The 27,825-nt window shown below is 46.5% G+C and overlaps 1 protein-coding gene across 5 annotated transcripts in view; it reads left to right on the forward strand.

Moving 5' to 3' along the window:
• Positions 1-27,825, forward strand: part of LOC142576051 (pleckstrin homology domain-containing family G member 5-like) — a 747,630-nt gene that overhangs the window by 358,303 nt on the left and 361,502 nt on the right. For all 5 annotated transcript variants that reach the window (XM_075685967.1, XM_075685968.1, XM_075685969.1 and 2 more), the window contains 2 exons: positions 13,257-13,347; positions 25,929-26,094. In XM_075685967.1, the coding sequence (XP_075542082.1) occupies positions 13,257-13,347; positions 25,929-26,094 (257 nt within the window). The remainder of the gene's footprint in view (positions 1-13,256; positions 13,348-25,928; positions 26,095-27,825) is intronic.

The raw sequence follows: 27,825 nt of genomic DNA on the forward strand, positions 1-27,825 counted from the left end.
CTTCATTGTAGCCCTTGTTATTACTGAACGAACTGACGAAATCATTTTTTTTTTTGCTTTTTGCCGAGACCCCTGTGGGCTTTATCGCATCGTCGGCTTTCAGCATGGCTGTCAATAAATTTTCGTACGGGCGACGCCATAATTGCTAAGCGAGCCGGTGAAAATACAATATAAAGAAAGAAAGCACGCGTTTTACTGCGGCGTCAACAACTAACATGCTGTTGGTGCTACACAAGAGCTTTTGATTCCTTTCAAAACTCGGTTACGCGCTCTTTGGTAAAATAATGCCTTTCAGCTTTCACGCTGCTCGCATGCAAGGTCTGCCGTTAATTAAATAGAGAAGAAGAAGGAAAATGAAACGGCATCGCACTCTTTAAAGTGTAGAGGAGGAAGGTACTGTATAGCTTCTCTCTTCTGGATGTTTTCGATGCTTTACTTGTTTCTTTCTATATCATAGTACATGTGCCCCTTGTTTCTCGTGGTCAGGTCCTGCTATTTCTCGTTCTTTGTTTCCAGAGTGCAATATAAGTAATGTTTCGGCCGCTTTTCGCGCTGCAATAAGCGTACGCTTCGTTCAGAGGGCGTTAATTAGGTTACTGCGGATGCTTAAAAAGGATTTAAAAACAAAAGAAAGGAACGGTGCACACAGCGGTGCGAAAACAATTAGTGACGACTGACCTCCTCGCGAAACTGCATCGCTTCCGTTTATTGCACGTCGACTGTCTGCAGTTGATAATGAACGCATTTATTAATTAATTAATTTATTTATTTATTTATTTTGCTTCCTACTCGCGAGGAAACTGAGTAGGCCTTGCATAAAACGTGTGCTTCTAACGTTTACGGAAGCGCATGAGTCAGCCTACGCATAAATTTAGGCCAATAGTATTATGCGCAGCATATTGAAGAAACTCATAGGCAGAAATATATCCCACTCTGTTGCTGTTATCGCTGAAGTCCTTTCTTCTGTCATTATAGCTATGCACAAAAATGATAATAATGACATTCGACCGTTCTATATATATCTGCGGAAGGTTCAAGGGGACTTTTATTCTCACGAGCCTCGGAAGAAAGCGGCGGTCTACTCAGTGCCTTGGCATATGTCCACTCGGAAGCGTTTCGCGTTCGACGTATTCTCCTAGAATGCATGGTTAAGTCTATCTGCACTAGCGGACAACTTTCTGTGGCAATGTAAGCAAAACTGGAGGCAAAGCGGGCGCAAGTAAGACAGGTACTACAAAAAGATGCCGCATTCCCATTAGCGTTTGCTTAAGCTGGCGACAGGAAACATTACGGTCTTATATAAAAGAAAAACAAAAAAATTTGACGAAATGCGCCACGGAGTGTTAAGGTTAACTTTCGTCTTTTTCAGACTTTTTTTCCTTCTCTTCTGCGGATGGGCCAAATGCGAAGCCATCGCGCGCGGCAGATACACGCTAACTTAGTCTCGCTTTTGTGGAACCGAAAGCGCTGTCATCTCTGCACGAGTTGACGTGGTAAAACATGCGCAGAAGCCCCGCCCCCTGCCGCTTACCCTTCATTGCCACAGAAGGTTCTCCACGGATATGCCTGTCAATAGATTGCAATGCCCACCAATAAGTAAGGCAGTGAATGCAAAGCAAGTACGCACCTTTATTTACGCGCACGCACGCACACACAAGCACGCGCATGCGCACACTATTAATGCGCGAGTACTCGTGCTTATGACGCATACGCTATGCTTTTTCAGTCAAGAAGGAAGCCAAAAAGCAGAAGCAATTGTGGCGTGACAAATTCAGGTGGCATTTTTTTGGCGTCGATGCGCAACAAGAATTTAAGCGAGATGAAAGAAAAGAAAAGAACGCCATAACACCAGCTTTCTTTCTTTTTTTTTTCGAGGGACACTATTCGGATATGAAACGTTGCAATTCAATGGCACGACCGAAGAATGCGCGCATCACTTTGATTGTAAACTCAGTTAATGAAACGACCATTTCAGCGAAGGCGGCTCACACGCGCGGTCGTTCAGTCACGTTTCTTTCTGCCGCATTCTTTCCTCGCTTCTCGTCGGCTTGCTTCCTCATTCACCGCCCGCTTCGCTGCACAGCCATCCGCACGGGGGCTTTGTGTTTCTTCTCAGGTTTCAAGCCCAGCAGCCGCTCGGGCGAGACAATTGGGGTGCTTTAAATCCCGCCTCTTCCTCTCGCGTTTTCATTAGTTCCCGAGCGCAGCACTGAAGGGAACACACACAGTCGTCGAAGAAAGGCAATAAATAGAAGACCCGAAAAAGACGCAGAAGCGAAACGACGCAGCATGAACGATAAGAACACGATGCCATGTTCCCAGACGGCATCGACAGTTTATTTTCTCACGCTTGCCTTGAATTCGCCTTGGAGGGGGCGCGGGGAGCTACACGGAGAGATAGAGACAGAGAGAAAGAGAGAGGTGATTGAATGAAGCTGCGACAAGCGAGGAGGGTATTACGGAGGGAAGCCTGAGGATGATGTGCTCCTTTGAGGTTTCCTCTCTGCTTTAAGCTGATTCGCGGCCCTTTGCCCGCGCGAGCGGCCGTTCATTTGAGAAGGAGGAACGAGAAGGAGTGGCGCTAACCTCACTTCTCGACCCCCTCTTCCTTCGCCCGGAGCGGCAGTGGCTGCTTCAGTTTGGGCGCAGAGCAAACAAGGCGACGCTACTCAACCTTGATGACCCGTGTCGTTCCTTCCGAATGTCACGAGGGCCCGAACGATGAGTGTACAAAGTTGCGTGCAGTGAATCACTCGGAAGCCTGATGGCTGACGTTCTCTGGCGACTGTGAATGGGTTTTCGGGGGAATGAGAATTAGTATTACTGCATGTCTAATGAATGTTCGCACTGGGATGCACAAGTTTCAAGTGTAGGGGTGTGAAAAGGAGTCTTTTCTTGGTTTTCGTTACGTCGCTTCGCTCCCTATCGTAGTTCGGGAGTCTTATCGCTTTCTGGGCAGCACAGGTATAAAAATGTTATAATGAACGCCGCCACAGTGTCCAACTTTTCACTCACTCACTCACTCACTCACTCACTCACTCACTCACTCACTCACTCACTCACTCACTCACTCACTCACTCACTCACTCACTCACTCACTCACTCACTCACTCACTCACTCACTCACTCACTCACTCACTCACTCACTCACTCTTTCTTTCTTTCTCTCTCGTGCCAACGCAACTCAGCTTTCGACTTGTGAGTCTACGTTTTGTGCGCTCTTTAGCGATATTTTTTTTTCTCTTTTTACCTTTGGAAATTGCTATAAGCGACCTAATAGCTTGTCTTCATTTGCTTAGGTAACAATTTACCCCCTTCCCCGCTACAGAGTAGCCAACCGGAGATTTCCTCTGGTTAACCTCCCTTTCTTTCATTTTGCCTTTATCTCTCTGTAAGGCTCTGCTTGCACAGCAATCGCATCTCTCAGTGAATCGTGCTCATATTCTGAACGTCTTCTTTAAGGGAAACAACTTTCCCAATTATAGTGCACTGAACAGCGAAACTGCGTGAAAGTCGAGGAGATACCGGTCTGAACTTGCCGGTTTTGGTGCGTTTCTCACGCGCAGATATTTCTTCCACACCGTTTGCGAAAATGCACTGAAGGCTTACGTCGCGGAAAAAAGTTTACCAGTCTGAGAGAAAGTTGCGCGATGAGTTTTGTGCGCGGCTACGCATAATGGGCAAGAACCTTACACAGTACCGGCCGCCCTCATTTGCAATGCAAGCGAGTTCGATCTCCACGGTTTCGTGCTTGGGGCAGCAAGCGCGACCAATTCCTGAGGCCGCACGCGTTGAGAAGTGAAACTTCTTTGCACTATGGTTGAATGCGTGTGACTCAGGTTCATAGTCTATAGCCGCGCGAATTGTGTTTTGCTTCATCTTTCTTTCTTTCTTTCTTTCTTTCTTTCTTTCTTTCTTTTTAATTCTGAACTTGGGTGTTCAGTGTGATACGAGCAGAGGTCAACCCTGCTCGCGTAAAGAAAATTTAGGCGGCACCAGGCATCCAGAAGTATCCAGCCTGCAGTGTCATTTTGAGCTACGTTAGGTTACGGTTAGGCTGACGCGACGCTGTAGAAGTCGAAGCCGGGAGTTACCCTGCCTAATGGATTTCCGCACTGAAACCAGGGAGCAAAGTAAATAACCCGCGCGGCTACGGCGTACGTGCGTACAACTAACGTTCTAGCACCGCCCATTATTTTTATTTTTTTTCAGCGCAGTGATAGAAAGAGTTGCATAGTTCGAGGCGCTGCTCAGAACTGCCGCGAGAAGTCCCAGTCGAGCCGCTCTGAAAAACCGAGTCACGTACTTTGACTTGGCGTATGCGATTGAGGGGACCGACGTTTTTGGACTTCGGGACGCCCCGGCCGATGCAAGCCGGATCGTGATGCGTTCGGAATGCACAGTTTGCGCGACTTCCGCCGGCGGCTGTTTAGTTAAATCAAGCGTAGGGATGACAGGCGTAACGCGGAGCATGCCACGTGACAGCGGCACCGCATAGATGCTTTCATATTTCGCGCCGTGACCAGATGAAGTTGGAGCGGCGTCGATTTTTTTGTCGGGCAGATCTACCCGAAAAGAGTGCGGATTGGGCACCGCACGTGCTACAGATGGGAACCAACAGTAGGAACACGTTCGCAAAGTGGGCACGCTGGATGGGTAATTGGATTCGTCACGTTGAGGCGAGAAACACAGGTTAGAGTTCCGGAAATGTGAAGAAGAAATATGAAGGGTATAGAGTCGGCAGGGGCTGCGCTAATAGCGCCACAGCTTTCAAAGCGGCCTCTTTGCCACCGTGATGCCGGTGTGTTCGGGGCGAGTTGACGCGTGCCCTACACTCTTGAAATCGCGCCAGCGCCGCCCACTCCCAGTCAATCGGTGAGCGAATGAATCTTCCCCTCGTACAAGAAAGGTTGGCTCTGGAAATACGAGGCTGCGGGCGAAAGTTGTTTTCTCCGGTGCGCTAAAGGTGACGGAATTCTGAGCCTTTCGAGCGCAGTCGGGAAGCATTTTGGCACCAATTCTTCAGTTACCATTTTTGTGTAAGTAATACATTTCTTTAGAGCGGGAAATGAGTCCTGAGCTTCACGTTAAGGTGCTTTGTCGCCGTGTGATTTTCTACTGAAGCTTTTGTATTCTTTGAAAGCAAGTGGAAGATTAAGGGACTTGATGTAGCCAGGAAAGACGAAAGTGTTTCGAACCCACTAGCTTAAGGTAACGCCCATGGTTTCCTGAATTCATGATGAGGCAACCTTATGCACAAGCGGCTAAATACGAAGCCTTACTACGGAATTAACACGGCACGAGTGATAGTATGAAATTTGATATGGGTGATAAGGCGTGTACTTAGCCGTTGGGTTAGAGAGCAAGTGAAGGTAGCCAATGTTCTATAGTTGAGATAAAGAGGAACTAATGAACTTGAGCAAGCTTTCACGCCACAGTTTGGCTGGTACAGCGAGGGATAGAGAGAGGGAAGGGCGGGGAGGTTAACCAGACGAGAATATCCGGTTCGCCACTCTACGCTGGGGAGAGAGCGGAGGGGGAGGTAAAGTGATAAGAAAGTAGAGAGAGTCAGAGAGAAAGAAAGGAATCACAGATACACAATCACGGTCTACATTTGAACATTGATGACGTGTTTCCACCTGAACGTGCACTACGCTGCGCGCACAACAACCATCGCTTGTGAAAATGCCGTTTCCCTGGCACCAAATCCTTCCTAATAATAATAGCAACAACAAAAAATCTATTTGAGAGCAGTTAGGAAAAGAAACAATCGTTTGGCATCTCATTTTGCTTCCATAGTTCCCTGCACTTTGTAGATATACTCACGTGAGGCACCTTGCCTTTGTCACGCTGTTTATTATCTTGCACATACACTATGTGTTATTTCGTGTCGGCTTTGCTTTCAGAGCATACGGCTACCGAACCGATGTATAGCGATATCGTGAGTCACGATATGGACCAATGCTGATATTAAGTTGAAAGAGATGAATAAACAGCCGATTAACTGAAAATGAAACATCCACTCAATTGTAGCAATTGCTACAATTGTTCGAGGAACCCGTACGGGTTCTTCGAAATAAAAGCCTCGTAGTCGAAGAAAAAGTCGTCCTGGTCCGGGATTCTAACACGGGACCACCGCCTTTCCGGCGCAGCCACTCTACCATCTGAGCTAACCAGGCGGCGAGCAGATGGCAGGCAGATGGGCGAATGTCTCATTTTCAGTTAATTACTTCTCTCCACGTCTAAACAGCTGATATTAAGGGACGCGCGCGCGCAAAAAGAAATATCAAGTTAAGTCGCCCCCCCCCCCCCCCCCCAGTTTGGGATTACAAATAAATAAACCTTTTTCTCGAGTGCTCACTCTGTCTGAAAGAAGGGGAAAAAACACAAAACAAACAAATACGACATTATATGTTCAGGTTTTGCGCAGGAACTTATTTTCTTGTTTCGAAGAACAAGAAAATATTTGGTCAACACACAAGGGCCACGTTACGGGTACTTTTGTATAACCGTTTTTTATATATATGCCCACATATATACCCGTCGCGATAGCAACCGGCCAAGTTGCTAGGCAGCCACGCCAAACGCGGGAAAGTAGGCAAATAATGTTTTGCTTCGATATAAGTGACTCCATTGCCTCAAAATACCCGCACTATAGCAATGCAGGCGTTCGGGCGAGCAAGAATCCATGCGTTACACTTACTATCCTTGTAATTATTCGCAGGGATATCAAGGACGCGATGGTGCAGGGTTTGCTGGTATTTCTTCACAGCTTGGGCAAGGTCTCACCGTCAATAGTTTGCGCTTCAATTGTTTTTCTGTAATACAACGTGCCAGGTCATCGAACTTCTATTTATTTGCTCATTCGCCAACTACTGCCCTTAACAATCTGTCTTAGAAATGCTTACCCCCCAACTTCGCTTTTGATTACAGGGTTTGATCTTTCTTTCTTTCTTTCTTTCTTTCTTTCTTTCTTTCTTTCTTTCTTTCTTTCTTTCTTTCTTTCTTTCTTTCTTTCTTTTAGTATGAATGCGGGACATGGCGTTCTCACAGTTTGCTTAGCAGAGTCAAAGAGTTCCACGTCGCGAAACATACCTTCCGCTTCGGTGCAATTCTTTTTTTCTTTTTTCTTTATAAAACGATCGTCCTCGTTGCATCACATGCCGTCAGCAGCAATTAACGACGGCGATGACGGTGCACAACCGGAGTGATGTCAACAGCAACGTCGGCCACTTTGGGTGCATTCAGTGAATAGGATCGCGCAACATGCCGTGTAATATGAGCGTTTAGATTAACCACCTTGGTAGGCGTCAGGCCAAGCCCTTGTGCCGCGCGCTTGTAAAAACTAATGCAACGTCACGAGGCATCAGCGAAAATGCAAAAAAAAAAAAGAAAGAAAAGAAACGAGAGCGTCAACGATGCCTACGTGCGCAACTTCGCTCCGTCTCTCGTATACAAACACCGGCAATTCGCGTGAACGAGGCGAAAAGAAAGGAACAGAAACAAAACAAGAAAAGCGGGAAGAAACGAAGAATATGTACGCGCAATCATGTGAGCCTGTAATATACCTGAGGAGCCTTTGTACAAGCCTGCCTATATACTCTTGTACAACGGCCTGTTTATACACTCGCTCGTGCATTGCAGAAAGTGTTCATACAAAACAAGCAACATACCATAGAATCAGGAAACAAGAGAAAAAGAGAACGCAAGGTTGTGCGGAAAACAGCCGAGTGTGGACATCTCGCAAGGGAGGAACCGGTGCGTGCGTAACTTACGTCGCTTGTATAACATCCTTCTCCCTCGCCGTGAAAGTGGCAGTAAGGGGCGTGGAAGCTGTTGACCGCGCCGGCCGTGGTGCGGGTTGACCGGAAAGCCTGTCGCCGCCCTGTTGGTCGCCGCATCAGGGGAGGGGGGGGGGAGGGGGGGCGCTATCGCGACAGCAGGAGCGACGATTCCCACGGGAATGATCGTATACGGCTCGTTCCAAGCCCGGGGCGACCGACCACCTCCGGCAAGTGCAGAGACCCCCCCCCCCCCCCCCCATTCCTTGAGGGGCTTTTGCTGCTCCTGCTGCGGATACTCGTGTACGTAGCCCGGGAGTGGCTGCCGTAATCTCTAGCGATCGTGGGAGTAATAACGACGAGGGGATGTACTTGGTAGCGGAAGAGGAGGAGCTTGTCGAGCTGCGGCCGTCAGCCTCGAGGGGGTCAGAGATAAAGGATATACATATACACGGCGTGTAATTGACGGATACGTGATGGGAAAGCTAAGTGAGGTTTTCGTTTCCTCCGACTATCTTATAAATGAAGTTTCTCGCACCAAAGGGGCCCGCCGCCGCGCTATATCGTGCTCGCCATGAGTGCGTAGCTCGTGTGATTACGCCACCAGATCCACCTTGTGCTTTCATCCTTCACTCATCTGGACAATTTTTACTGTTCGTTATGTTACTGTTACTACCGTGAAACACTGCTAGAAACGTAATGTAGTCCGGAGGGCATTATTTCGCGATGTGTGGCAAGTTACATTTGAAAGCTCTCAGTAGGAGCCACGCCTGGTGTGTCGGGGACAAACAATTGACTACTATCGGCCAGTGACAAGAACGTTATTCAGTTTTCCTTCGGGGCTTAGTGGAATGGAATGGAATGGAATGCCCGTCACAAATGTTCACACATTCTTGTTTGGGTGTGCGCCACTGTATGTGTGCCGCTTTTCAATGACAGACGACAAATAAATAAATAAGAAAGGACCTTCAGAAGTTCTCCGGTGGTCGGCGAAATCAAACCCGGGTCATATTGATTTGGACAATCTTGTGTGAATATTGTGTGAAGTTTGAAGCGGCTGCCGCTAGATGGCGCGGCGAGGGATGCGGAAGTATTGGCGGAGAAAAAGCAAAGAGATTGATATGACCGGATCCGTTACAGGCGTAGGTAGCGGTACCAGGTACATAGAGAAGTTTTGACGAAGTAACAAAACAAGACAAAGAGATGTACACAAGAACGCTAGAATGAGAAACGTGTGTACCATACCTGAATAAACCAAACGGTATATTTGACTATTTGTCACCGCACCGTTTCAAAGGGGATGCCAAGAAAGCATAATCATCATCATAATCATCATCATGCTCATCATCATCATCATCACAGAGAGAGAGAGAGAGAGAGATGAGCCCGGCTGAATGCAAGCAGCATACATGACGCATTTCCCCAGCGGTAATACAGGTGTGTCGCTACAATGGTTTGATGCTAATCGAATTGGCGTCGGCATTCGTCGCGAGATTGGTCCAGCCGGTAGTTTTGGGCTTCCTGAGAGACGCCGGTCTCATTGAGATTAGTTCATTTAGGGTTGTGGTGTGCTTTGTGCATGTCGTGCATCTGGGGAGGACACTGTGCAAATAATTTCATTTTCCGTCATATCCCATGCGCACTAGCATGCTAGGCGTGCCGTTAGAGGTACCTGCCCAAGTTTCTTTAACGAGCCGCCGCTATCGGTAGCTCCAGTCAGAGCACATAAAATACGTGATTGCCTGGTCGAGTCCAGGGAAAGAGAGAGAGAGAGAGATTGTGAAGAGGAAGAGGCGCCATTTTCCGCAACCACTTAATGAGCCCGACTCAGCGCGACCGGTCGTCATTTGCAAAGTTGTTAACACCGGACCTTGCAAACCCTTGTAAAGTGATAACATCATTCAATACTTAGCCAGAAAGCACAGTTATCAGCTTTTTATTTCTTTTCTTAAGCAATGCTGATTAAGAGGTTTACTCTGGCGAGATAGGCTGTATCATCGTTGCTTTCACTTAGCGGTCGAGCAAACTTCGAAGGTTGATTTAAAAAAAAAATGTTTTTGGACATACCCATTGCTATTGGCGAGGTTTAGCGACAGTATAAAGTGAAAATGCGATCGCTTCTATTGACTCGACCAGTTGGTTATGAGCATTGGTTTGCACAATTGGCAAATTTCTGTTATTGTCTGTTTCGTTATTCTTGCTAAACTAACGTGCACTGGACAAGCATCTTCCAAGCTGTATGCAGAGTACATTAAACTCTGGTATTGGATTTGAATCGTCAATGAAGTAATAAACTTTTTCTCAGCAACTCATTGAGTTTCCGCTTGAGATGAGAAACATACATTATGCGCCTATTTGGCCTGCACTCACTGCGTCTGGGGAGTTATGCACCACAAACGACACACAGAGAATCTATCTGTCCGTGCGTCCCCTGATCTGCAATACCATTGTCTTCATAATGTCTGACCGTAAAGCAGTTGGGATACGTTGTACTGTCGCAACTATTGGATACAATTCAGTATGGTTCTCTTTTTAAACGCTAGCGGCAGCGTAAGCTATCGCTAGGGTCGCGTTTATGCAAATTTTAAATGCGTAAGTATATCTATGCGTATCCAACGAGGAAACCTGTCCTTCCGTCCGTCTGTCACGCAAAGACGAATCGCAATAAAGAAAATTAATCTATGTAACAAAATAAATTTGAAATGAAAAACGTTGGCAGTGGTGAGTTTCGAACCTAGGACCCCACGCAGAGAAGCCGAGCGTTCTAACCACTGGCTAAACGCCCTCGCTTGCAGAAGGGGAATATATCTGAATCATATGGATGTGTTTCACTGGCGGTACAAAACAAGTGTCAAAAGAGAACAGTTTCTATAAAGGTATTGTTGAAAGGTTTGGTGACGGTTGAATAAAATCCATCTCTATGACCACAGGTACAGCACACTTGAAGTACTGTAGACATCAGGAAAATTACAATGCCAAACACGTGACATTCACGATGCGCTTCGCTAGTCGCGGGTTGCGCGTTCCCTTGGGTCGTTCCTTCACCGACCGCAATGCCACCGATCGCTGAGGACTCATGCGCTTCACGTCGCCCAACACAGAAAGATAAGCAGTCAATGAGTTGATAAGAATGACAAGGGGAGATGAGAAGTTCTATGGGTCTGGTCACGGTTAATAGTATCTTCACGGTTAACTACTTCGCTGCGCCGTTCCTAGCTGAAGCCATCTCGTTAAACGCGTTCGGCGTTACGGGCAAGACACGCACGAAAAAATGCCTGGAACTCGGCCAGAGAAATTCGCTTTAGGATTCCGGAGTGGCAGCTCTCGCAACTTCTTACCAGCAGAGGTGAATCCAGCGCTTTCCCTAACTACACATTAGAAAGAGTACCGCGCCACCTGGAGTCCGCTCAAAACTTGTGTTTCCTGTTTTTTTTTTTGTTATGTAAAGGCTAGGGTAATTGGAAAGGAAATGCGCGTTAGTTGTAGTTAACATATTGTAACTCAGTAGTGGCATTAAGATCTGCCAAGAATTGTGCTCCGGCGTTCATGTTTCCTCCTAATGTCAGTGACACAAAGATGGAGATTCAGTAGTATCTGTAAGAGGAAATTATCCGTCCTAAACACGACGGAAGTGAAAATAAATCGCTTCCTATTTTACACTATATCCCCGACGCTCTTCGTGCCCTGAGTAAGATGGCGGCGGCCTGTTTTCACGGCGTCATGTTTGAAGGCATCATGTCCACTTCAGAACCTTTCTATCTTTTTACAGCGCAGCTCCTTGGCGCCCGTTCCCACGTTTCGCGTCGCTGTCGGCCTCGCCGTAACCAAGGTCATCATCCGCGCGCTCCTGCTGCCATCTCTCGCGCGCGGCGCGAATCTTGCTTTCCCCTTGTCCTCCAAAACCAGATCACGTGTTCTCGCCTATCCTCTCGCCCTCTTCCTCCGCGCAGCACCGTTGCGGTCACTTTCGCCACCCTACTTTCCTATCTCCTTGCTCCCACTATCTCCCCCCACCCCTGTTGACGCTGAGCCGTGCTCCCGCAAGGGCTGCAGAAAATAGCGTCAACCTTTCCTTTTCCCTTCAAGAAACACTTCTCTCTCACTTTCGCCGCTACCGTCCACTCCGCCCTCGCCGTCCCTTCTCCCGCTGTCGCGGCACTGCCGCGGTGCCGGCGGCGGGCGCTCCTCGCCGCCTCGCGCCTGATCCACGGCTCTCCGCTCCTCCGTCGCCACGTCGCGTGGCTGTACAGCTCTCAGCCGTGTCTGTCACTTCCGCGTTTGCGGGGCGCGTTCCTCAGTGGCATTTGTCGCCTCTGGCAGTGCTTGTGCCTGGCTGTCCTCCTCGCTCCTCCACTCTTGTCCTATACCTCCCCTTACCTGGCGTAGTGCCGTTGCGGTGAGCCGAAAGACAGTTATAGTGTTTCGTCCCTTTCTACTTCCCACCCCAAACTTGTACAGCCACATGAGGCCACGTGAGGCCACAAACTTGTGAGGCCTGTCTGTGAGTGAATGAGTGTGTGACTTCTGCTCGATACCCATGTTCTCCTCCCGTTCCGTCATCCCGTCTCAGAAGAAACATGAAATAATATTTGCTAATCTGCCCCCCCCCTCTCCGCGGTGGTGACCCACCATAATATGGCGCGTCGCCGGAGCTGCGGCTCGATAGCGGCGGATCGCGGTGTGTGCTGCACAATCCGAAACGCAGAACCGCCTCCGTTCGGCACTGCGTGTTCTGTATGCGGTTGCCTGTTGTTGAAATAATGCAGCAGCTGCGCTCAAAGATCGCATTACCAAGAAGCGTTATCGCCGGCCAATTTTTTTCTAAACTTTCTCGCGTGCGGCAAAAGCAGAGATATACATATGCACGTGCTGACGTCTCTGCTGTTTGACGCTGCAGTGCAGCATTGCTTCGTGAACTCTTTATCGCCGGCAGGTCAACTCTTTTTCAATGCGAAGGCATATATGTCCCACGAGGAAGAAACACCGGCGTTATCCTCAAGTAGTGTTAAAAAATCATCATCATCCGGGACGTCATCAGCGTCTTGTATGGCGTCAATAGTAATACAGAATTAAAGAGTAAAGTGACTTAAGGTGGGGTAAATTGAATTGAGGTGAAGTAAACTGAATGAAAGTGAATTAAGGTTGTGACAAATTAGAGCAACGGCGATTAAGGTAGATTAAAGTGGATAAGGTGGATTAAGGTTTGCACAAATTAGAGCAAAGTGGATTGAGGTCGACTAAGGTAGAGTGTTGAAGGAGAAGTGACAATGTATGACGTCACGTATTATGGACGTAACCTATTACTTAGAGAAGTCATAATGCTTTCGCATTCAAATCAGCTAAGGTTACCAAACTGACAGTCAACTTTTGTTGTGCTGAGTGTAAATCAGCCAGTTAACCAGTGCGCCCTTTTCGGTTACCAATCTCGGCTAATTGGTGTCTAACAAACTGCATTTCCCTTTCTGTGTCGTGCAGGACCTGACCGGCACTTCTCTGGGAAGAAGCTCGCGTAACGGCAGCGCCTACACGCTCTACGAAGACGAGGACGGCTGCCCTGTATTTCCTGGTACGTGTCTGCGTGCTGCTGAGAGGAAGCTTTAGCACGGAGAAAACTCCCGGTTTTCATATCCAAATACATGCGAAACCCAGAAAATCTTTTGTGGGACAACTGGCTGCGTTGGCGTGGAGGTAAAAATTTGTCGCATTTGAGAGGAGAAAGGTATATTTTAGCGACTCCTCGATAGCAGAACACGTCTCTCTGGCATCGCTCGGTTTTCAAGTGAATTGAGGCACGAAGTCTACAGGTATGTAACTCTGCACGAGAAATAGCTATCGCAGTTCCGTACACTGCATCTGTTCGAACATCTAAAACGGACGAATTCGGTATTTGAATTTACAGCTTACTCGAAGTCGCTACAATATTATAGCATACTCACAAATTAGTGGTATATTTCAGAGCGGCGCATAACACATCAATTTTGCCCGCTTCAGGTGTATTTTAGTTGCAGTTAGAAGTATTGTGAGATATATATATATATATATATATATTTAGTTGCAGTGTTGCAAACTTGATAATTGAGTTGTTGTTGTTGTTGTTTTGCAGTTTTGCACTAGAAACAAAGCTCACGTCCTGGCCTAAAAAAATTGTATTGCTGCATTCACTACATTTTAACTGTTCTTTTAAACGCAACTAACTTACTCACATTCGGTGCAGTTTGTTGCCGAGAAAAGGGATTTCTCAGTTTTCACGTATTTATATATAGGATCCCCCAAGGCAAGGCTTCGCCTGTTTTGGTTTTTCCCGCTCGATTTCTGAAACGTCTTTGGCATAGGTTAGACATAACATACAGCGGACGATATCCTTTAATGTTATTGCAGTTATACGCAGCTCTTTTTAAGTATTGTAGATGCGTTTCAATAAGAGCTTTGGAGACAGTAGGAGAATAGTTTGTGGCTGTGTTGAGTTGCACAGTCACTACAGCAGCCATCGTAACCGTTCTTGCTCAGATTGTTCGAATGACCTGATTATAGTTGGTGTTTGTTTAGCTGCACTAAATTTTTTAAAGATATGCCTATGGCAGATAGCACAATTCTAACCACTAAGCTAAATTACTCGATGAGACGGTCATTACTTCAATGAGAAATCACAATGTTCAATTTAATAATTAATGTAGTTACGCTAATAAACGTTTAATTAATTACTTTAGACCACGTATTTCAATCTACGAATTATAACCGCTGTGTTCGCAACAGCGCATCCACTCGGATAGAATTGTCTGAACAGCACGAGTTCCGAGATATTTTCAAAGTGTGCGTAGAAATGCATTGGTGTTCCAGTTACATTTATGCTTTAGTGTGGGTGTTTCTTTAAAAGGCAACTGGAACGCCAACGCATTTCGTCGGACACATTGAAGATTAATATCTCGGAGCATATCCATTGGAGTCACGGCACCGGCTTTCGTTGGGAGTGGACGTTTCCTTTCGGGATGAGAGGGACGCCGGCGACGTTGTCCGGTGCTGCTGAGAGAGGGAGAGAGAGAGAGAGAGAAACGAAAAGGGAAAATTAGGGAGGTTAACCAAGGAGCTGCTCGGTTGGCTACGCTACACCTGGGGAGGGGGGAAGGAGGAAAAGTAGATAAGACGGACAGAGAAGAAAAGTTTCCATCTAGATACGTGGGAGCAGGGAAATCGCTTTCTCAGCAATTACTGCGTGCACCACTTTTGATTAGGTTTGTTGCACCGGAAACGAGAAGTTAGTCTTGTGGCTGAAGGAAGCGGATTTGTTACTTACGTCGTTCAATTAAAGAAAAGAAAGAAAGAAAGATTGTTGACTATTGCGAAGGTGATTCATTGATTGAATAAATGTTTTATTTATTTGATCGCTATTTGACCTAATACGAGTAATGGGGAAAAGGAAAACGTGTGTCGGGAGTGCTAGGTGAAAAAAAAATGATGTATCAAATTTACGAATCTGTAACTTAGTAATAAAGAACGATATCACAATTCCTTAAAGTGCGCCTAATAATAAATCTAGAGCAGACAGAATTAGTGCATAATGGTCTGCCCTGAAATATACGACTAATTTGTGTAGAAGGACTTTTGCAATACCCCCGTGATCGTTGTAACAATTTCGAATAAGCTGTAAGTCTACACATAACATTTCGCGCTTTAGATCCTCTAACACACGCGTTTTACAAATTTGCGATACCTGAATTTGATGCAGAGTTACGCGCATTTGTGAACTTCGTGCTTCAATTATTTTGAAGTTTAACAGTTTTCGGAATCTTTCTTAAACCATTGCAGGACCTACATCAAAATTCAACTTTATTTTGTCATTGGAATTAAGCTTTCTTTCTCTATAATGCAGTAGGTTTCATTCGAATTGGTCCAGTGATTGTCTCATCAAATCATTGCTGGTTTGCGCCTGTATATTAAGATGGGAAATAGGACTTGGCCCAGAGCTAAAGCTTCCCCTTATTAAGGAAAAATTTATTAAAGCGAAAATCAAATAAGCAGGACCTATGTTCGTAGCTTGCTTTTTTGGAATGACGATTAACTTTTAAAAGTTTATCACGAATGGTCTCTAGAAGTACAGGCGCGGTGAACACCTACGCGTGTGTTGGTGCACTGTATGCGTCCCCGCACAAAACGGAACTCGCTTAATCCAATATGACAGCATTTTTTGTATTATTGTAGTTATACCGATTGCGGTTTACCTTAAAGCTGCGGGTATGACATTCTCAGTATGGAAGCTGGGAACAATATATATATATATATATATATATATATATATATATATATATATATATATATATATATATATATATATATATATATATATATATATATACCAGCGATTATCCGCCTTAAGCATTACATAACCGGACCAGTTCCATTTCTTCCTCCTAATGTGGATTAGAACATCGGCTACACCCGCTTAATCCGCAACCCGCCCGTGAAGGGGAGTGCTCAAAGTAGCACGCCCCTTTCGTATACACCATAAGCGGAAACGAGCTGAGGCTGATAAAAAGGGTGCAGCAGAGAACACTGCTGCACCCTTTATATATATATATATATATATATATATATATATATATATATATATATATATATATATATATATATATATATATATATATATATATATATATATATGTATATATATATGCAAATTTAGCGGCTGAAGAGTCCGTAATCCCCAAGTTGTACAGCTAAACACGTCACACTAAAAAAAAAAATAAGAAAACAACATTAGCAATATTTGCTTGGTAACGTTCCTACGCTTCTCTTTTATATTTGCCGAAGCGTAAATAGAGTTGTAGTACGCACCCGTTTCAGGCGTATAACAAAGTCGCTTCGATAGATAATCGGCCCACATTAAGTCGAGGTAATTCAATTAAATTGTGGCTGTCCGCCTCTTTCCGGTAATCGCCTCGACGTCCGACTGCAATATACCATCACCGCGTCCTCGGAGCTTGGCGCCCTGCGAGATAACACGCTGTTTGAAATTATTGCGACATCGCATACCTCGATAAAGGCAACCCAGCGGAGCGCATAACGGTAATCTACACGTCAGCACAGCCGCGCAGTCTTGACAAGTCAACTGGCGTGCGAACAATGCGTCGGGTGGGCGTTGAAGCAAACAGCGACCATGACACTTGATCGCACGCGAACGCGAAGCCATTATTGGAGGTAAACAGAGAGAGCTGCGATTGTCTGCATGTGGGCTTTCCACGACTGCGTTGTTTTGAGACATTCTTTACAATCCGTTTAAAGTTCAGATTTCGAGAAAGCGCCGATCCTTATCACCCGCCTGCTTGGCGCAATATGGTTTTGCTATGGAGGGCACGTGTCGCTAGCGCCGGGGCCCCGCCGCCAGTATCAAACTTGAACCAATCGTGGGAATTATCGTTATGGTACGCGAGTTTATCTAACGTATACATAAACACCGTCATTCTAGAATTTACGCGAATATTTCTTTCTTTAATTGGATTTCTCGTCGCGGATACGTTGCTTGCCGACGATCAGCTACATTTATACCACCATGATTTCTCGCATACGAGTGTTGTCAAGGAAATTATAAGGCGAGTCACTTATAAAACTGAAATGACACACAAACATTATATATATATGTAATGTTTTTATACTGCACTTGGCGGATCATTATGGTGAACGCGGGTGGAGTCGTCTGCAGAGCGAGAAACCGCGTGAGCCTATACGATGCCTGTCCGCAAAGTCTGCATAGGCGCTGCTGCAAAGTCGCAGTGCAGTGTTCTCTGCTGCGCCCTTTTTATCAGCCTCAGCTCGTTTCCGCGTATGGTGTACACGAAAGGGGCGTGCTACTTTGAGCACTCCCCTTCACGGGCGGGTTGCGGATTAAGCGGGTGTAGCCGATGTTCTAATCCACATTAGGAGGAAGAAGTGGAACTGGTCAGGTTATGTAATGCTTAAGGCGGATAATCGCTGGTTTATTACAGTTGCAAAATGGGTGCGGCGAAAAGGCTAGCGGGACCGAGGACGGCAGAGAATTAGGCGGTGTGATGAAAGTAGGAAATTTGCAGACATAAGATGGAGTCAGCTGGCGCAAGGTCGCGGTAAATAGAGATCGCTGGGAAAGGCCTTCGTCTTGCAGTGGACATAAATGGGCTGCCGGTGATGGCGACGACATTTAGCTAGGTCGATAGAGTATTATATGCTAAACATATGCTAACTTATAAACACATAAACGATAGATATGATATATCTATTGTAATGTGATATATTTATATATGTATATGATAGATATGCTAAACACGTGAGCAGAGACTTCGCAAACCGGAAAAGGCGGGAAAGTGAAAGTGGCGACGCCGCCCTGAAATTCCCGGATCAGCTACACGCGTGACGTATGCGGCAACTTACAGCATAACCTGGCCGATGCTACTTGATGATTAACTTTGACAAAAATCAGCACCGCGTGCGTGAATGCAGATGAACGGCCACACAACCCTACCACGTTTGTGGGTGTTTGGTTTTAGAGATAGATCGCCAGGCGACTTTGAACTGGCATGCGTACAGGGCGATTGGCCGCAGTGCAGGTAATCGTCGTACTCTTGAGGCAAATATTCAAATTTGGCACATCGGAATTCTGTGAAGTGTCTTATTATTATCTTTTTTATTTATATGTAGTATCACGGGTACGTACGCTACGTCAAGTGTCCCAATGCAGCTGACGAAGCTTCGCTTCAAAGTGGGTTTCATTCTAAAAGAAATTAACCATAAACTGTCCGCGCCCCCTCCCCCCTCTTTTCCCCGCTCTTTTCCAAGGAATTTCTCCTTCAGTTAGAGCACATGTGCCTCACCGAAAGCCACTTTTGGACCGTTGTGTCACCGGCGCTGTACATAGGCTAGTACAGCATGTTCTTGTGTTAACAACTCCGAACCGGGACAGCGGGGGTTGACAGCCGAGTCATCTCATCTAGAATAACCTGGAGACGTTCATAAAAAGGCCAACCCGCGCTAGCCTCAGTTCGAATGGGTTGTCGTCGAGCTCTTTCGATGTACTAAAGTTTTTACATTCCGACGCAAACTACCCACTCTCGAACAGTCGACGGAGCCGAAGTGTATCCCGCATTTATCGCGCCAATAAGCAGGGTGTCCCAGCTAACTTTGGCCAGAGTTTAAAAATGCGCGAATGCCACGTTGCTGGACAGAACCAAGGTAGTGTTGTTTGACGTCGCTTGGAGATACTCAAATTATTTTTTTTCTCGTTCCGCCTAATTGAATAATTTGTTTAATGATTAATCAACTTCGCAAATATTACAATTAGATAAAAAGTGTCAACCAGAAAATTGTAGATCGACATGGAAAACCCCCCAAGCAGCTTTCTGTGTTCAAATACGGGTACATAAGTGTTTTTCCGAGCGGGACAGAATCCCCGCAAGTGCACGCAATATTGCAGCGCGACTGGCCGCTCGAGGCACTTTGCGTGTGTTCGCGGGCTTCTTTCACGCTGGGAAAAACGCCTTTACGTAGCACGTATTGAACAACGGAAAGCTGTATTGGGTGTTTTTCATGCTGCTTTACAATTTTCTGGTTGGCACTTTTAATACAGTTGTGATATTTGAGAAATCGATTGATTGATTAAGACCGATTGTGTAATTAGGCGGAATGAAAAAAAATTAATCTGAGTATCTCCAAGCGACGGCGAACAACGTTACCTTGGTTCTGTCCAGCTACGTGGCATTCGCGTATTCTTAAACCCTGGCCAAAGTTAGCTGGGACACCCACCCCGTATGGCAAATATCACTCGCAAGTATAGGCAATGCGAAGTTAGTCTGCGTAGCGCTGCGAGGTTTCGGTTAGGTTGCGGAAGAGGTAGAAATGTTAGAAGGTCTCGTTTGGTGGCCAACATCTTGTGCAGGTTCCCAAATGCATGCGGGTGTGTTTCGCGGACGTTCGTTCTTGACATTCCCGTGCACGCGCTGACTCACTGTCTCGACGGTGTAGCGAGATGGTCGAAAGCAACCGCATTCCTTCTCTTTTGTTCCTGTTAGGATGTACACAAAAGACAATGAAGCGAGATATGTGGCACGTGGCTGCGATAGCGCATGTGCTTGATGTGTGAAGAAACAATAGAAAATAAGAACGTGGCTTGACACTACAGTTATGAAAGTTAGTTTCTAGAATCAATAGGAGACTGTAATCCAAATGGACTGCTTTGACTTCTTTAATGCGTTAGCATTGTGGGTGTCAAAGTGGCAAAAAAAAAAAAAGTGTATGTGCGTGAAGTGCGGGAGGCAGGTCACGTGGTTGATAAACGATAGGAGAGCTTAGAAGACGTGTATGCGTCCATATATATACACATACGTGTCCTTATGGCTGTATCATTGTATATATATAGAGAGAGGTAGAGTTATTCATGGGAGAAGGTTAAGAAGAATGAAGCCTAGCGGTAAATGAGGGAGAAATGAGTTACAAAACGTTGCACCTGTTCGAGGTATCGGATCCCTAATTTAAACCGCGTTCGCTACATTGCAAAGTGTTTTGCAGGAGCTCACTCGGCACACCTCCTGCCTCCTTTTTAGAGAACTCTTTACAGTTCTCTAAAAGAGTAAAGATTTCTCTTTATAGAGAACTCTTTACTATACACCTTCTCTCTCTTCCCCTTCTCCCATCCCCCAGCGTAGGGTAGCCAACCAGACTATTGACTGGTTAATATCCCTGCCTTCCTATATTCCTCTCTCTCTCTCTCTCTCTCTCTCTTTACTACAATAATTGCACTGTGTAATGTTTGTTTTGTGCTTGTATACGCGGCTATGACTGTTTTCGTCGCTATGTAAATACCTTACGGAAGTACGCGTATTATATTCGTAGTATATACCATGCAAGAAAATAAAAGCAGCCTCTTCGAGGAGCGAAGTATATATATATATATATATATATATATATATATATATATATATATATATATATATATATATATATATACACACACACACTTCGACCACGTGACCGGCTTGCCACACTTCACCTACACAAATTAGAAACGTGCTGCGCAAGATGCACAACAAAAGAAAAAAATGAGAACAGGACAGACCGGACTGCGCTCTGTCTTGTCCTGTTTTGTCTTTCCTATTGCATATTCGGCAGCACGCTTATAATTCAAATATAAACCAACTAGTCTGCAAGAAAGTATTATTTCACATACACTTTTTTTTTTCACTTTAGCACTCGTAATGCTAATGCAATAACAACAAATTTGTTAGTTCCCGTCTATTTGGGGCCCATAGACATACAAACGTGTCGGTTGCTCAGTTTATATGCAGAGAGTAGTCGAGCTAACGTGGAAGGCTGTAAGTAGGGTAACTGAGCGTAAAGCTTGTGCCATCGTATAAAATTTAGGGCATCCTGCTCCTAGGAATGACGTCTCGTACAATAATTGCTAGTTTTTTGCGCTTACCTTCTTACGTCGACCGTCATTGACTTGCACAAGTTATTTTCTTCCTCATTCCTTAAAAGTTTTCCGAGTTACTTAAACAACAGTGCTACAAAAGTTTCTTCTTCTTCTTTTTTATTATTCATCGATCTACAATTCTTCAATTCGTTATTGGCGACAGGTACTTGGGCTTGTTGGTACGTCGTAGGTCACTGTGCAGCACACAACGCCAGAGTAGCGGTGCGGACCTACTTGCCCTTACCCTCCCATGTGCTAGTTTCGCATGTAGCGGGGACTTAACAGGCACGATCGGGCATGTCTACACCGCATTCAGCTAAACGTCGGAAAAACTTTATTCTTGCTATTTAATGGGTAACACCGTCACCTGCGTGCAACGCACGGGCAGATGTAGCCCACCTAAACTTCGCCTAAAGTTTTTTCTTTTTTTTTCATCATAGAGAACAGCCGTAACGTACGCACCGAACAGTCGTCAAATACTGTCATTCCTTGAGCTACAACAGGTACTTGGCCAATGGAATAAACGGTGCCTGTGCGTCTCGCGAAACTGGTTAGGCGCATCTAAGCTTCCTCGGAGACACTGGTCTCGGTGAGATACCTTAGTTTGTTGAGTGTCCTGGTGTGCTTGTGCGTGTACGTAATGCACCTGTGTCGTGAATTGTGCATCTCAATTGATTTTTCATTATATCTATTTGCAGCAGCACGTTAGTCGTGCCACCAGATTCACTAACAAACGTTTCTCTCTCTCTCTCACCACAAAACCCTAATTAGAAATTTAATTATAGGCGCTTACGTTCCAAAATCACGATTTGATTATGAGGAGCGCCGTGTATAGTGGGGGACTTTCGGATTAATTTCGACCACCTGGGTTCTTTAACGTGCACCTAAATCCAAGTACACGAGTGTTTTTTTTTTTTTTTTTCATTTCGCCCATATCGAAATGCGGCCGTCATGGCCGGGATTTGATCCCACGACCTCGATCTCAATAGTGCAATGCCATAGCCACTAAGATACTAAGAAAACAACACAAAGCAACTATTAGGTTTGTGGTACTGGACTGAGTACTGCGCTGATAGGGTGTTCTTGTGGCTTCCGCTGGTCAAAGGCATCGTCTCTCAAACCGGCCATCAACGCACGCATGTCGATTTCTTTGCACCGCAGCGCATCATTTCATCGCTTTAGACAGAAGTGTGGGCGATTGTAGCAAAGTTAACAAGATCTGTCGGCTTGCTCTGAAATAGTCGTTGCCAGCATACCCAATTGGACCTCTAATCTATACGTTGGCCTAGTTGCAGTTCATTAGAAATGTCTACGTATTTTTGCATGCCGCAACTGTTACGCTATCGATTCTACCTCCAGCTATAAAATTGACAAAGTGATTTGAGATAGCCGGCACTAATGTATCTTACTTTCTCATCTGCGTGCAGTTATTAGACAACAAGAAAATGCTGTGATAAATAGCCAATGGCTCTTTATACGCGAGTGCGAGAATCCCTTTTCAGTGATTGTTTTTCTCTTAAAGTAACACAGCAGCAGCAGCAGCAGGTACGCATTTAAGTAGCACGTCGTGCACCTCTTTGCTGCCTCACCACAGGTCATTTGTTAATGGGCGCGTGCCTGCGTTCTCTGCAAACGCGTGCTCGGCCCAGCCGCAAAAACAGCTAGCTGCGGTGCCGTCGTTATCTTATCATGGAGTCTCGCAGTCTGTGCGGACGACCTTGGCGACCTTGGCTAATGCTTATACCTGAGATAACCGCGTGAACGGCACTCCGTGACACACTTTCATGCACGTTGCTGCTGAGCGGAGAATTCCTAGTGCGGAGGCTGTCCTCGCGGGGACGAGAAGACGCACGTGATGGCAGAATGCAGATTTATTTCCGTCAGCCGAGTTGAGTGACGTATACAGCGATAGCATGCGGAGAGTGGGTTGCAGTTGTGGCGTCGTTAGTGATATGGGGGGGGGGGGGGGGTGAGGGGAGGTGCGGCAGCGAGCTCACTTTAAAGCGACATTTTCCTCACTATGGGAGCATCCCAGGTGAAGTTTCATAATTAGTAACGCTTTCATGGGTGAAAAACAACGCAAAATAAACACGCACAAGGGAGGAACACAGGACGAGCCCTGACTTCCAACTGCCAGGGTTTGTTGGGCGCACACAGAAATATATCTATGAATGTAGGGAGTGGGGGAGGGGAGGGGGTTGTTTGCTATATTGCAGTTCATCCGCGCACGCGTCAATTGATAGATAGTGGAATTTTAATGATGAAACCGGATTAGTGGTCAAGGTACATAAACTCTTTGTCAATTGCAATGGAAGGAGCCCTGACGCAGGCATCACCTTCACGCATCATCGCAAAGGCTTCAAATATCTTACGTGCTGTTTGGTCCCTACACCGCGGCGCAAAACCTGTGTTTCTTGAGAGACCGGACAGGGGGTGGCCAGATTACTCCCGCCGCTTCGTCTTCGCGTTATTAGCGTGCTCTCGCAGGCGGTCTTTGAGGTACCGGCCCGATTGTTCGATATATGATCGGCCGCACGATGTCGGGGTGTCGTACACGGCCTCGCTCTGGCACGGTACGTAGCAGGTGGCGTACTTCTTGACACAGCACCTGTTGGCGGGATTCCTAGTATTTGCTTTTTTGCAGAGGGACCTTAGTTTGTTGGGAGCCGAAAACACAACGCGCACTCTCGCACGTCCCGCAGCTTTCTTAACTCGATGGGAAACGCTGTTCACATAAGGGAGTACCACCACCTATGATTTCACAAGGGCTGGCCTAACGCAGTCCTTGGGGAACCTGACCTCACTGGTCATCCAGTCCGCAAAGTGTGGCTGCTATCCGGTATTTCAAGAAATGCGGGCCTTGCGCGGGTACAGGGGCCAAACAGCACGTGGGATGTTTGAAGCGTTTGCGATGATGCGTAAAGGTGATGACTGCGTCAGTGCTCCTTTCAAGTGATATGCAGAGTACTGGACCAGTTGGACAATCGTCCACTTTCAGAACTTAAAGCTTTAGGCCAATGCTCCGAAAGAACATCCGCGTTGAAGGCCTTACTCGCGCTAGTAAGGTTCTTGCGGTCTACGGGGCTTCACGACAGACTCTAAGAATGCCGCCCCCTACCGCTCTGTAGTGTACGCACTTTGTTCGTGCTTGTCTCCCTTTCTTTCTATCTCCCCCTTCTACTCTGTTTCTCTTTTTATCCCTCTTAACCCTTCCCCCTGCGCAGGGTAGCCAACCGGAACTACCTCTGGTTAACCTCCCTGTCTTTCTCTGCATTATTTTCTCTCTCTCTCTCTTTCATTGCCCTAACTCACAAAGAGTTTATGTATCTCCGCCACAAGTCCGGTTTCATCATTAAGAGTCCGTCTTCCATCATTAGATGCACGCGCGGATGAAGTGCAACATAGCGTACCTCCCTCTCCCCTCCCTCTTCCTCTCCCCTTTTCATAGGTATATTTGTGGATGCGCACAATATATCCTACACTCTTAAGCAAAATTACAGCCTTTGGGCCGTATTTTGCCACACAACAATAACCGTCATCTGTCTTGTCCGCATTTCCTTTCTTTAACGCGGCGAGCCCGGTACTTCCAAGTCACGAACGGTATGCGCGTTATCAGCGCGGCAGAGCATTCTAGTCAGGAATGTAGCGAGCGCAGCGTTTTCAAGAAAGGAAACGCAAGCAAGACAGATGACGATTATTGTCTTGTGGCAAATATACACACCAAAAGGTGTACATTTGTCTAAGTGTGTACTAGTTGACAGTCAGCGCTCATCCTGTGTTCCCCCCTCGTTCGTGCTTATTTTTCGCTGCTTCTCAGCAATGAATTCGTGCGGACTAGCTCGCATTCATATCATTTTGAGTAACACTTCGCCCGACCCCCCTGTCCATTTTCCCAACTAGGCCTTCAGCCATCATTTAAATATAGAATCATCTCGCTCTGTGTCGAAGAGTGCCACAAGATAGCCCCGCCTGCTGAAAGCACCGGGAGCTTCTGGCTGTATGCTCAACAACGTAGAACTTATTGAGCAACTCGCTTCAGAAAGGCTTGAATTTTGCCTCATTGGAGGGGAAGAGAATTCTGCAAACCGGTCAGAAGACCTTAACACAGAAGGCTGCATGGTTGCCATTTAATTCATTGATGTTTGCACAATAGTATATATTTCTTTGCTATTTATGACTTTCGGCAGAACGCAGCGTTTACCGCGCCTGTAGAGGTCGCAAGGCAGTAATGAGAAACATTTGGTTAGTTTATTCCTTTTCTGTGTAATATTGGGTTAGTCGACTGCTTAAAGCGGGCACAACACGTATCTATCTATCTATCTATCTATCTATCTATCTATCTATCTATCTATCTATCTATCTATCTATCTATCTATCTATCTATCTATCTATCTATCTATCTATCTATCTATCTATCTATCTATCTGTCTGTCTGTCTGTCTGTCTGTCTGTCTGTCTGTCTGTCTGTCTGTCTGTCTGTCTGTCTGTCTGTCTGTCTGTCTGTCTGTCTGTCTTGTCTTGTCTTGTCCGCCTTGTCTTGTCTTGTCCGTCTGTCCGCCTCTCCATCAGCGACACTATCCTGGCTATTTGTGTTATATGCTTTGCTCACTGAGCAGCAACGTGTGTGCAGCCTTAAGGGAAGCAATAATCATTAGCTTCTTTTTGTCTGCCACCGCTTCGACGCTGAACCCTTTGCCTTGTCTCTCCGTTCGCAGAGCCCGAAGGCGCACCTTGCCACCCTTCACCAGCCGACTCTCAGCCCCGGCAACGCGGCAGCCTGACCGCCGCACAGTCGGTGCCCTTCGGCATCAGCGAGCTGGGCAACGATGATTCCTCGCCCGACGAAAAGAAAGACGTCTACGCAAGGTTTTTCGCCAGAAAGTGAGCGCCGGTGTTCTTTTCTCTCAGATGCTTACACTTTACAACCCGTCGACACTCGCGCGCAACTTTCTGCCGCAGCAATGGGAAAGCTCCAGGGGCGGATCGAGCTTCTGCGCGTGTGTAACTGCGCCAAGTAGTCCGGCAGCGAGTGACAGCGCTTTTAGTTTCTTGGAACAGATTCTTGGGGAGGGGGGTGGGGAGGACACTTGGTGACACTGTAAGGTCTGAGGTTTCTTTACTTTTCCTTGTTCTATCTTTTTTTTCGTCCATTCATCCAATAATTCATTCGCGATTCCATGCACTCATTCGTTAATCGGAAGCAAGCCGCTTGCGGGCAAGCATCCATTTACAGCAATGGCGGCTTCCTAGCAAAGTTGGCGGTGGCAACAGCAGCACTGACATCGAAACTCAGTATACAGACATGAGTCGGAGAGAAAGCAGTGACTAACGTCTGCTGGCCTCGGCGAACCGCGAAGGCACCCGCCACACTCGCGCAATCTCTGGTGTCCGTTAGGCTAGGAGCGAGCGCCTTCCACGACAGACATATATAGGAACTGGAGCGCGCGCGGACGATGTTGTGAGAGCACTCGCGTTGTCGGCCGGAACCCAGCAGACCGATTTACGAGTCCATTGTGGCACTCGCGCCACTTCCCTAACGCGTCCCCTCATCTCTTCAGCTCCTCGACACGACGCAGCCTCCCACCTCCACCCATAATGATGGCTCTCTTCTTATTCAAGTTGGCAGGAAACAAAAAAAGGACAAACAAACAGACCGAAAGAAAAGAGAAAACGCGCGGGAAACGCGAACGTTCTCTCGTATGTCGTCCCGGATGACTGGCTCCCTCTCTGACGCTTTTATTTGTCGCTTAGAGCGTCTCCTCGTCGTCAGGACGAAATATGTCCCCGTCGCAAAGCCGCGTTGCGCGTTGCGAGACTTCTGGCCGCCGGTTCTTGGCGCGCCGTCAGTCTCGATGAAAACGCTTGTCTTCTGCGCTTGCTTCTCGTTTGAGAACACTTCGTTACTGCGGGCAACGCGACTCTCGCGTGAGCGCGGACGGTCTCAAAAAACAAAACAAAAAGATATAACGGGAAGCGATGCCTGCAAGTTTTGACAGCGTCGAGGCGACAGTTTGTTTCGAGAGCGTCGGTGGAAATGCGCTAGGGAAAACGGTGAAAGCAGGAAGGCCTGCCGACAAAACGGTTTTAGAAGACCTTCTGGCAGAGCAAGGTAGTCATTTGAAGCGCACCGAGACTCGAGGTTCGGCTCAGCGGTTGACGTTTTTGTTACAGTGTAATGTTGCGCAACGAAAGCTGAGATATTACCAGAGAATGCATTGGCGTCCACGTTACTGGATTTTCCATAAAAAAAGAAGATAAACGAGGGCAGCTGGCTTGCCTGATTGTATGGATTGCGCAGCGCTAGCGTTACCAGTGGTTGAAATAGTGGTGAAATGTGCGGCGGTAAAGCGGCAATGCTTCGACACGGTGAACGGCGTATAGACAAGAGGGCAAATGATATGAAGGGGCCGGTATGTTAGTTATCAATTGATTTTCACTCGGAGTAGTACAGCAGATAAGGCAGATGACACGAATGTTTATAGTTGATTGCCAGGGCATCTGTACTGTTGGGGTCACTTATTCCGTTGAACGTAAACCAATTAGCCCATGTTTAAAACTCTCGTGCAGTAATGCATAGAACGAATTTGTAAAGTGTGAACGTTGAGTGCATTG

The sequence above is a fragment of the Dermacentor variabilis genome, chromosome 3 (genome assembly GCF_050947875.1).
Source record: "Dermacentor variabilis isolate Ectoservices chromosome 3, ASM5094787v1, whole genome shotgun sequence".
Classification (NCBI taxonomy): domain Eukaryota; kingdom Metazoa; phylum Arthropoda; class Arachnida; order Ixodida; family Ixodidae; genus Dermacentor; species Dermacentor variabilis.